Raw genomic sequence first — 13,890 nt, forward strand, 5'->3', positions numbered from 1 at the left:
TAGAAGTCACTATAAAGTGTAAGAACTAAAGACTCTGGCCGCTAAAACACCTAAACTCTTTACAACAAACAATAACAAACTAGTCCTCAAGTGTTTTTTGTTGTGTTTTTTTGGGGGGGGAGGGGAGGCAGGTCTAGGAAGGGGTCGGCTGTGTGTGGTGGAAGGGACTAAAAGGAAGCATATTAAGTTTGAGTTTTACCTAAAGACATCACGAGCCACTTGCATTGCGTTCAAGGAAGACACGATACAGACTTCAGCCTTATTTCGCATTCATGATAATTAAGACTAATACGTTAATTAGGCACTAAATGATTAAACCCGAAGGAAAAAGTTGGTAAACAAGTAAGAGTAATGCAGATACCACACGAGACAAGTAGTAGGTGGGGAAGGCTTAGGAGGTGGGGGCAATTAAACACACACACTGCCCACTCTCCCTCCCCTTTGTCCAACACCATTTTCGTGGCTTAATATCGCGACGATTCAGACCAGTGAACCCTCAGAAGTGAACCCACGGAACAGTGAATCCTCGGAAAAGTGAACCTTAGGAATAGTGAACCCTTGGAACAGTGAACCCACGGACTAGTTAACCCTCGGAACAGCAAACCCTCGTTAGAGTGAACCCTCGGAGAAGTGAAACCCTAGAAATGAACCCACGGATCAGTGAATTCTTGGACCCGTGAACCCTCGAAACAGTGAACCATCGAAACAGTGAATCGTCGGACCAGTGAACCCTCAGACCATATCTTTACAATCAAACAAATCTAGTCTTTAGTTTGTTGACCATTCAATATAGACTAGATTAGTAGTTAGTTGGATTTCTTTTGGTTAAGTCGTTAGAGCCCCGACCGGATATATATTAGCTAGGCTATCCGTAAGCAGGACATTTCAAATTACATACTCGTATATTCAAATATACGCAAATTGGTATGAATATTCTCACTTTAATTACTTTGTACTAAATGACAGCATTAAAGACAGATAGTTTATTTAGGAGTAAAGGGAGTCAGGGTAATTTGTAACGTATCCCCAGTCAGCAAAAATATTTACATTAATAATTTCTGTCTAAGTTCATTACAGCGCGGCCAGCAACAAACAGGCTAATGCAAATTACCCATTAAGATATACAGACAGACAGACAGACACACGGATGTAGAGCAACATGACGCACACTAAGTGAAAAATGCAGGTATAAATGTACACTACACACTCCTTCATAATTCAGCTCTTACGCGGCACCAGCATTAATAACAGCTAATGCGTGGTACATTCTTAACAATAACTTTCAAGCTAAAACTAAACCTTAACTTTGTTTCATCTCTTTGAAATGATATGTACATTATGTGAAGGTGGTGAAATGCATATACGCGAAAAATATTTTACGTAACTTGTGGTTGATATAGAGCTGTTTGTGCATAACTACAAGAAAAAAAGGAATTCAGTTCAAAAACAAATATTTTATTCTTAATTAATTTCTAACATTGTGGGTCATTTCGGTAATATCGGAATTCAGTGTAAACATGAGAGATGCAGCCAAGATAACGGTCACATGTTAATACTGTGTAGCCTGTGAGGCCCGCGGGGACTCGGGTTTGTTGTTAAAGCACTGCAACAACCACAAACACACACACACACACACATTATATATATATATATATATATATATATATATATATATATATATATATATATATATATATATATATATATATATATATATATATATATATATAAAGGCAGTAACAAAAATATATACGTTTCTCAGATTTAACAAAGGTAATCAAATCAACCCGTGATAATTATATAAAAGGAGAAAGAATAATGAATCACCATTACCTTCGGGAATATTACCACGACGAGAAAAAGTAGCTACTGTTCGATTGGATAAAACAATTATTATAAAACAAGTGTTACAGCCAGTGTAAAACTAAAAAAAAAAAAAAGAAGTAAAGAATAAGTCCCAGAGGGCCTGGTATCACTCAGCTGGAGTATGACTTACAGAAGTAATACAAGATCACTTTGTGACAGTCGACTAATCTAACGGCAGCACCCATACGTGTGGGCGTAGCGCAGCCTCTAGTCTTTAACACGCCTGGATATATTCTGTTGATATATTACTGTGTATAATTTTGTGTGGAAATATTACTGTGGATTATTTTGTGTGGATGTCTCATGAACTGACAGTTTATGTGGACAGTTGTTAGTAAAGGGAGTAAGAGCTACTTTACCAAACCAGAATGCAAGAATTACCCTTAACATGGAATAAACTGTCCAATATCACCAAAACAAGGGCATATACTGTACTGCAATGAAAGGCACTTAAATATATCCTAGTTTATGACATGAATACAAAACTTACAAAAAAAAAATCCGCGTCACTCAAGTAATTAAGTTAGTTTGTTTTAACGGCTATAACGTAGTCTCGTTCAAGATTCTTCGAACAATGCTGGAGACAGCTGGCAACTCATGGCCGTTTGTTTACAATAGTATGTACGTAGTATAATATAATACGAAACAACAAAGACCAACCATTAAATTAAGCAACGGGAACTAAGTAACCAATCAGCGATCACTTTTACATTTATTCATAAATTTTACTACGTACTATAGTAAACAAATGGCCTTGAGTTGCCAGCTGTCTCCAGCAGTGTTTGAAGAATCTTGAACGAGACTAAATCACAACCAAATAATAACCACAAAGTTTGTTAAATGTCGTTAGATCAACATCAATGTCAAGGGTCACGAAAATGTACACGGGATTTCTGGGAAAATGTAATAAATAAACATACACACAAAAAGCCAATGGTGGTCCCAGATCAGCTGAGCTAAACCTATTGTAAAATAACAGATGACTTTAAACACATGTTGGATTTTCATTATACAAGTATGAGCTGTACTATAACGTGTGAAGGTTGCACAAAATCATATAATCATATAAAGATCATTAAGAATACAGAAAAAATAACCTAACCTACACTAGAACTTGGAAGCCAACAAAGATCATTCTCGTCTTAGCCAGACAAGAAGGGCACCACTAACCTATAGGTGTTGGCAATTCTGATAATTATTTACTCGTGTTACTTAAATATTTAAAGTTTATTTTCGGAGCACTAATAATGTTTATTTTTTTCAGAATTTTCACTGAAACGTTTGTGTTAAAGCTTAGAATGTAAATCCGCTGGCGGAACGGAGGAAAAACGACTGAATTTACATGAGAAACGACAAATAGGCAGTGGTCTACACGCCTTCGGTGATTTGAAAAAAAAAGTCTGATTTTAATTGGAACGATTCACTGAGCGCTAGTGCGATCATTCGATAGTTCCATTTTATTGAAATCAGAGACAGTTCAGCGACAATTGTGTTTTCAATCACAGAATCGCGGGGAAACACAAGTCACGGCCTACATGGCGCTTCAGTAAATTTCAAGTCGTAATTTCCTCTCCGCACAACCGGATTTTCTTTCAATGCACTGCAGCAACATTTTAATGAAAATAACAAAGAAAACATATTATTAATGGTGCGAAAGTAAAGTTCAAAATAGGGCTAAATTCTAATTAGACTGTAGTTGAGGAACCAATGGTGGGAAAAAAAAGGAATTTTCTTATGAAACGGCAACAGTCATGGCCTCGCTTGTTTTTTTTACGGGATTAGCTCACCAGGGCACAGGTCAATGACCCACACAAGGGCCAAAATATAATAATAATAATAATAATAATAATAATAATAATAATAATAATAATAATAATAATATAGTAATCATTGTAATAATAAAAATTAATAAAAAAGGTTTACAAAATATAGATAAAAATACAAAATAAAAATCAATAGTGAGAAACGATGTGCATGTTGTGTTGTCAAAGTAAGAGAAACAATTGAGACCCTGCAACTGTGTAAATGAGACAGAAATTCGGATCAGCAACCTGGGATCTTGGTCACAATTTTTGTGATGCCATATGGCAGCAGGGTCTGCCATTAGACAATGCATTATGCTTCCAATATCTTCCCAGGCGGTAGTACTTCCTGTTTGACAGCTGCCTACTACCTAAAAAAAAGAGTAATTGTTCCAACGCTCAGTACCGGGCTTGGTCGAACTGGCATCGACATAAGACCACCATTGAATCATATATGCTTGGACTTAGCAAGAGCTAAATGGCTCTTCCTATTAAATAAGGTTTTGATAAAAGTATGTAACACATAATTAGAGTTCATTGAAAAGCGACATACCAATCAGCCGAGAAAATATACAAATCACATTTCAATAGTTTTACATGACGGCCAAACCTAAACCTGTTATTCTAGTTCAATTTAATATGTGCAGATTTCCTGGGATTTACTGGCAGCTATGTTGTAAATATACATGAAGTGATTAGATGACTAAATTAACACTTTATACATTCTCAATCGTTTTAGTCCCTTTGAAACCATGTCACAAAATCGTTTAATTTTGATCGTAGCTGGTATGTGTTTTACATGCTAACCTAACCCAACTTCCCTAAATATTGTCGAGTAGGATAATTTAGGTTCACATTTAAATAATTTTACCAATTTCGTGGAATTATGACCCCACATTCCTTTCTGATAATTTCAATGCGTCGCTAGTAGCGGCGGGGGAAGTAACACCATAAGGCAAACATAAAATTTCAACCTGCCTTCTTGAAGCGGCATGGTGTAATTTTATGTTATTTGTAGACGGAAAAGTAAGCTCGGACCGTGCACCTTGGTTGTTGCTCTGAAACAAAACGCGTGCAACAGCCCACAACATCGAGCTTTGATCGGGCTGACACACCGTTTCTCCGTCGAGAAAGACGAAGTAGTGCGAGCCTAAGTGCCTAATTATCTACCAAACGAAGCATTTGCTCAAGAAATACATATCATATCCGAACTCAGCGATTAAAATACAGCACAGTAAGAAAAGATCCATCAAAACAAATTACGAGGCCATTGTTTTTACAGAATGTAAATTGTTTATGGACAAAATCCGTGGAAATGGCTAGCTTACTGGCGCACGAGTTCTTCACATTTACACTATACTGTATCCTAGTTTTCACGTATTTCAGAAAAAAATATACTCACACAATTACTCTATCCAAGCAAATTTATATTATCAATTACTAGGAAATTTCCAGATTACAACTCGACAGTATACCCTTTACAGCAACCTGTCTCCCTGATGCCCTAAGGAACTATAATATAATACTAACTTACCTTACCTGAGGCATCTGAATTCGAGTTGTCCTTAACAATATCCACTTAAATATAGCGATTTGTTTCTCACGTAGATTTTTAATTATTCGCTTAACCATTTAATTTCACCGTTGATACACATAAAAAAAATTACAGTAGATATCCATATGAACGTAGTCAAATGCCGTGGAACTTTCCAGTTGATTGAGCTGGTAACATCCTCGCACAATACGCTTAAGACACTATTATTATCATAACATTTGTCCAACTCAGCTGTTAATAAACATTTTTCTTACTAAACCGTAAACTTGTAGTACTCGTGATCATTCCCTAGAGGAGACTCATCTGTTCTACCACTGGGATTTCAGTCACCGATCACCACTGTCCACCGGCAGACGACATCACCTCGTGTCTCGACTCTCTGTTACTCCGTACACTACCAGGATGAACACTCGGGTTAATGACACAAACGACCACAGTACCCGTTCCCACATGATAACAACCAATCGGGTAGTTGTCAACGCGATGAAAAAAATATGTTTGTGATTTATCCAACTTTGTTAATTATCTTTGTTTTGTTATATTTTGTCTTTGTTATATCTCATTGTTTTTTGGTAACGATGGTAATAATTTGATCATGATTTGAGGTTTAAACAATTGCTAGGTTTATGTTTTGTTTTTGTATTATTTAATGCGCCGTCATTTTATATTCGATAATTTCCTGTTAATTGTAGACTCACTTGATTTTAAACAATATTCATGACATCTTACATTTCATATTTCACGTTAAATGAACTTTATGTATACACTCATCCATTATCTCGTATGTATAGTTTTATCATATTTTATCACAACTTTTTTCAGTGCTAATGAGGCTAAATGATACCTTCCAGTTGTTGAGGCTAAATAAAGGTGGTGGCGCTGTTGTAACTGTGTCGAAAGCAGAAATAATATTAATGTTTTAAGAAGCAGTTTATTGTCTGAGGTTAAGTTAGATTTAAGTTACGTTAAAGCTAGGTTAGGTTAAGTTAGGTCTGGTTAAACTCAAGTAAAGACTGGTAGCTTAATGTTTTATATGATGGCTTTAATATATTTAGAGGTAACAGTGATGATTGAGGTTAGGTTAGGTTAGGTTAGGTCTGGGTTACAGATTCCATATTATCAAAACATTAAGAAACATGAATGGTATTAGTGTTAAGTAGCAATTAAAAATGTCAGAACAGGTATAAAAATCATAGAAAAACGAGTTGCCACACTGGTAGTACTACGCTATAACGAACGACCTTATAAAATACACAGTGTATGTTCCTCACTGGTATAGCTTCACCGACCAAACTTCTGCCTCCCGCTCTCAATTTTTTATCCAACAAAACAAAAATACGAGGCACGCTTCCTGTCCCTTTACAAACCAACCGTAATGTTGAAAACCCTTAGACACTACTGAGTAAAATTGTAAAATAGTGATATGTAGGAACTAAATAAAATAGCTTGATGTATGTTTCATTTAAGCGTGTGAAAGAGGAATACAAAATAAACATTGTGTTCGCCAAAAAAATATGCATATACAACCACTTTACCGTGAGATGAACAAGACCGCTGAGCACGAGAAGTAGAATAATTATGGGACTTGGTCACAATTTTCGTGATGCCATATAGCAGCAGGGTCTACCATTAGACAATACACTATGCTTACTATATCTTCCCAGGCGGTAGTACCTCCCTGTTTGATAGCTGACTACCTGTACTGCCTACTACCTACTAGCTCTCCTTTCTTCAACACTACGTAATTATAACATTCTACCAGCCTCTTCCTACGCCCTAAACACCTGTCTCATCTAGGTAAACCAAGTTTAACACCTGTCACGTATTAACACCTGTATCTTCTCTCTTACAGTAGTTAAACATGTTGACTCGGAGACGCTGGAGTTGCAGAGCGTCTCCCGCAAGGACATGGGCGCCTACCTCTGTATCGCCACCAACAAGGTTCCTCCCTCCATCAGCAAGAGAATCGTCCTTAATGTTCACTGTAAGTCTTTCTCTCTTATACCAGGTTAAGTCTTTCAACAACACCAACAAAAACATCTCTACGACACATCATTTATAAAGCAACACCTCTACAACACATCATTTATGAAGCAACAACGCCTCTACGACACATCATTTATGAAGCAACAACGCCTCTACGACACATCATTTATGAAGCAACAACACCTCTACGACACATCATTTTTGAAGCAACAACACCTCTACAACACATCATTTATGAAGCAACGCCTCTACGACACAGCATTTATGAAGCAACAACACCTCTACGACACATCATTTATGAAGCAACAACACCTCTACGACACATCATTTATGAACCAACAACGCCTCTACGACACATCATTTATGAACCAACAACACCTCTACGACACATCATTTATGAACCAACAACACCTCTACAACACATCATTTATGAACCAACAACGCCTCTACGACACATCATTTATGAAGCAACATCATCAACACCTCTACAACACACACCATTTATGAAGCAACAGCACCTCTACAACACACACCACTTATGAAGCAACTACACCTCTATGAAGCAACAATACTCCTACAACACACAACTCTTGGGAAGCAACACCATTAACAACTCGACAATATATAACACTTATGGAGCAACAACACCACGATGAAGCAACAATACCCCTACAACACACAACACTTATAAAGCAACACCATCAACACTTCTACAACACACAACACTTACGAAGCAACACCACCAACACCATCAACACCTCTACAACACACAACACTTACGAAGCAACACCATCAACACCTCTACAACACACAATACTGATGAAACAACACCATCAACACCTCTACAACACACAATACTGATGAAACAACACCATCAACACCTCTCCAACACACAATACTTATGAAACAACACCATCAACACCTCTACAACACACAATACTTATGAAACAACACCATCAACACCTCTACAACACACAACACTTACGAAGCAACACCTCTACAACACACAACACTTATGAAACAACACCATCAACACCTCTACAACACACAACACTTATGAAGCAACACCATCAACACCTCTACAACACACAATACTGATGAAACAACACCATCAACACCTTTACAACACACAATACTTATGAAGCAACACCATCAACACCTCTACAACACACAATACTGATGAAACAACACCATCAACACCTCTCCAACACACAATACTTATGAAACAACACCATCAACACCTCTACAACACACAATACTTATGAAACAACACCATCAACACCTCTACAACACACAACACTTACGAAGCAACACCTCTGCAACACACAACACTTATGAAGCAACACCATCAACACCTCTACAACACACAATACTTATGAAGCAACACCATCAACACCTCTACAACACACACACACTTAAGAAGCAACACCTCACAACACACAACACTTATGAACAACACCATCAACATCTCTACAACACACAACACTTATGAAACAACACCATCACCACCTCTACAACACACAACACTTATGAAACAACACCAGCAACACCTCTACAACACACAATACTTATGAAACACCATCAACACCTCTACAACACACAACACTTAAGAAGCAACACCTTTACAACACACAATACTTATGAAACAACACCATCAACACCTCTACAACACACAATACTTATGAAACAACACCATCAACACCTCTACAACACACAACACTTATGAAACAACACCATCAACACCTCTACAACACACAACACCTATGAAACAACACCATCAACACCTCTACAACACACAACACCTATGAAACAACACCATCAACACCTCTACAACACACAAATACAACACCATCAATGAAGCACACCATCAACATACAACACACAACACTTACACAACACACATGAAACAACACCATCTACAACACTCCTCTACAACACACAACACTTATGAAACAACACCATCAACACCTCTACAACACACAACACTTATGAAGCAACACCATCAACACCTCCCTTTACAACACACAATACTTATGAAACAACACCATCAACACCTCTACAACACACAATACTTAAAAGCAACACCTTTACAACACACAATGCTTATGAAACAACACCATCAACACCTCTACAACACACAATACTTATGAAACAACACCATCAACACCTCTACAACACACAACACTTATGAAACACCATCAACACCTCTACAACACACAACACTTAAGAAGCAACACCTTTGCAACACACAATGCTTATGAAACAACACCATCAACACCTCTACAACACACAATACTTATGAACAACACCATCAACACCTCTACACACACTTACACCACACACAAGAAGCAACACCTTTACAACACACAATACTTATGAAACACCATCAACACCTCTACAACACACAATACTTAAGAAGCAACACCTTTACAACACACAATACTTATGAAACAACACCATCAACACCTCTACAACACACAATACTTATGAAACAACACCATCAACACCTCTACAACACACAATACTTATGAAACAACACCATCAACACCTCTACAACACACAACACCTATGAAACAACACCATCAACACCTCTACAACACACAACACTTATGAAACAACACCATCACCACCTCTACAACACACAACACTTATGAAGCAACACCATCAACACTCCGACTCAACATTGCTGGAACCACATTATTGAATCCACATAAAATGACGCGAAAAAAACTATCAAAATTCCTATCCAATCAAGAGCATGATTAATTCCTAAATGACCAATTAAATTACTGGCTGAACGACCCCGACTAAACGACCCCGTGTCGTCACTGTCGGTAACCTGACCTTATGGGGGGGTGTACTTACGACACTTAAGGGTTGTTCTTATGACACCTTTAAGGTATATACGTATGACACTTAAGAGATATACTTAAATGACATTTCAAGGTTGTACTTATGACACTAATCGTAGAGTTACCAAGTATGTTATTTATTCATTAATACTTTACAAGACTATATCCTGTTTATATATCACGTTAATTCACGTTACTTTCATCATGAGTAGAGTGTTGGCCGAAAATAGACTCAACATGTTTTCCTTGAAGTTTTTGACCAATGGTAAGACATCTCCGGCACACTTCACCCCACACCCAGGTTAACACTCACCACACACTTACATATGACCAGAAACACGAAAATTGCCGACGTGAAGCATTTAGGAGTGAAAGTAATGGCAATTAATCTACATATCTTTACAGTAAATTTGGTTACGTTGATGTTGAGTTTTACTGAGAACTTAGAATGAACCAAGTGAGCTCTTACTCTTGTCACTCGACCTGAATTACACTCTTGAAATGAGACGTTTTACGCGGGTGAAATATACAGATAGTTATACACTTCATTCAGGAATTATTTTTATACTGTATATTGCATGTGAGTTAAGCTTTAACGTGTTGACTAAATTATTCAACTATGTTCTTCCATTACCAAATATGAGTCGGAATTAAAAAAAAAAATATACAGTATATATGATTTATTCTCCTTTATATTTTATTATTGTCAACAGGAATAATAAATAATAAATCAGTCACTTTCGTCTGTTTGTGCTTTATTTTGTGCTCAAGAGGAAGATTTCATATTTAGCACCTGCCTAACTTAACCTAACCCTTTAGTAGTATTCTGGTCAGGTTTGAATATAAAGGTAATTGACGTACAAAAGTGACCTTGCCTGACCCTTCGAGACGATAGCTACTATAGGGATGCCGTCGATACTGTTCTATTTATGTAAGAATTAGTCTTCCATAACTGAGTATTTATGTATAAGTATGATTAGTGGATTTGAAAACACGTAGTGAAGATGGGGGGGAGGATATAATGTCTAAGGCAAATATTATCGTTAAATTAAATATTTCCACGTACAGTCACTCAAAAAAAGTATCTATACAAAAATGCTTTGAGAAAATATGAGACAACTGACGGAGAATATTGACAACCATAAAGAGACAACAGGAGTCGCAGTGTTCAGTCTGAAATTCATCGATCACTCCAAGTACAGATAGTTTTTTTGAGTGATTGAATATAATTTAGGCGGTTTATCTCACCCAGAGTTAAATATAAAGATATGATGTGTTTTATGGAGTCTGAACCTTTAGTATTTAGGGTAGAATTATCGTGTCGGTCATTCCTATGTTTTTCCGACGGTTTTTGACGTGTTTTGAATGATTTTGATCTTACCTAACCTAACCTAACCTAACCTAAACTAATCAAACCTAACCTGGAATTCTCCGTCGAAGGCTGTGTCCTATCACTTCGTTGCGTCGGTGCTGATGCCTCTTGACTTACCACCATTCCGATGTGCTTCGTCTTCATCCAGACTGTCTTAAGCTCCGTCAAGGCTTGGCTTACTTCGTTTGACGATGCGTCAGCTCTGGCCGCTGCTCGTCGATAATCAAACTACCTGCTGGATTGATCGCTTGGGTCTCCTGATATTGCAAGCTCATTTTCTGTTTCACTAATTGTATCTCAGTGGACGGATCCAGTGTCAGTAGGTCAAATTCTTGGCTTTCATCTAGGTCAAACTCTCTTTCTATGTCGTCGATATACACAATTTCCGACATCTTGCTTCGTCAAATGATTTGAGTTGCGTTCGTTCTATCACTTGGTAGCACCTCGTTTGCCGTTGCCAATCGGAGTATGGTGAGGGTTCATGATCCGTGCCACACACAGACGAACACGTGGAGTAATGGTGAGTCGCTCCTAAGGTTGACCTTGGCCGTGCCCTGCCCTGCCCTCCTCAGCTGCTCTCCATTCGGTCAAACCTGTTGAATAAAATTTATTCTTAGTATTTCAAATAATAAATCATATGTAAGTAATCATACATAAATGTCTAATTGCCATATTTCCAAGTTGTCACAACGATAAACAATACAATTGACAGTCTACCAAAGTAAACTTAAGTACAAGTTGAACTTACGTGTTGAAGGTCTCAAACTGAATAGGTTATTTGTTCACCCTATGATGGTAACAACTAGAGTGTTGGAGCAGTTCATATCTGGCCCTGCCTTGGCTCACACATGTTGCAGTGTAAGGTGTTTTATATACAAACAAATCCTTCCCTACTACCACTCAACACCATTACTACCTCTTGTCTCTGTAACTTCACTAACTAAATACTCTATATACGGACAGGCACGCCCACTAAATATGACATGACTTACAACTTGACATAATATTGGTTTAAGGGCTATCCTACTCATTACTGCTTGCGGTAACAATAACCACCATCATCTTCATCATCACTACAACACTCCAATCATCATTATTGCAACACTATAACCATCATTATCATCATCATCACCATCATCATCACTACAACACTCCAATCATCATCATTGCAACACTATAACCATCATTATCATCATCATCACCATCATCATCACTACAACACTATAACCATCATCATCATTGCAACACAATAACCATCATTATCATCATTATCACCATCATCATCACTACAACACTATAATCATCATCATCATCATCATTCCAACACTAACCATTACCATCATCCTCATCATTATCATTGCAACACTATAACTATCACTAAAACACTAAAACCATCATCATCATTGCAGCACTATAATCATCATCATCACTACAACACTAACCATCATCATTACTACAAAACTATAACTACAATACTTTAATCATCATCATTGCAAAACTATAACCATCAGCATCATCATTGCAACATTATAACCATCATCATCACTACAACAGTATAACTATCATCATCACTACAACACTATAAACATCATCATCATTTTAGTCATCATCACCATCATTGCAACACTATAAGTATCATCATCACTACAATACTATAACCATCATCATCACTACAACACACACACCATCATCATTACAAAACTAACCATCATCATTACTACAACACAATAACTACAATACTATAACCATCATCATCATCATCATCATTACTACAACACTATAACCATCATCATTACAACACTATAACACTCACCACCCCCATTACCCATCATCACTACACCACTATAACCATCATCACTACAGCACTATCCATTATCACTACAACACTATAACCATCATCAATACAACACTATAACTATTATCACTACAACACCATCATCACTACAGCACTATAACCATCATCACTACAAAACTATCCATTATCACTACAACACTATAACCATCATCACCACAACACTATAACCATTATCACTACAACACTATAACCATCATCACTACAACACTATAACCATCATCACTACGTCACTATAACCATCATCACTACAACACAATCCATTATCACTACAACACTATAACCATCATCACTACAACACTATCCATTATCACTACAACACTATAACCATCATCACTACAACACTATAACCATTATCACTATAACCATCATCACTACAACACTATAACCATCATCACTACGTCATTATAACCATCATCACTACAACACTATCCATTATCACTACATCACTATAACCATCATCACCACAACACTATAACTATTATCACTACAACACTATAACCATCATCACTACGCCACTATAATCATCATCACTACAACGCTATCCATTATCACTACATCACTTTAACCTTCATCACTACAACACTATAACCATCATCACTACA

At 37.1% G+C, this 13,890-nt stretch overlaps 1 protein-coding gene across 1 annotated transcript in view; it reads left to right on the forward strand.

Annotated features, from left to right (window-relative positions):
* The window catches only part of LOC121858876 (protein amalgam-like), a 94,165-nt gene that overhangs the window by 67,037 nt on the left and 13,238 nt on the right, over positions 1–13,890 (forward strand). Inside the window, exon 4 of the mRNA XM_042355527.1 lies at positions 7,076–7,207. Within this exon, the coding sequence (XP_042211461.1) occupies positions 7,076–7,207 (132 nt within the window). The remainder of the gene's footprint in view (positions 1–7,075; positions 7,208–13,890) is intronic.

The sequence above is a fragment of the Homarus americanus genome, unplaced genomic scaffold (assembly GCF_018991925.1).
Source record: "Homarus americanus isolate GMGI-L3 unplaced genomic scaffold, GMGI_Hamer_2.0 scaffold46226, whole genome shotgun sequence".
Lineage (NCBI taxonomy): Eukaryota > Metazoa > Arthropoda > Malacostraca > Decapoda > Nephropidae > Homarus > Homarus americanus.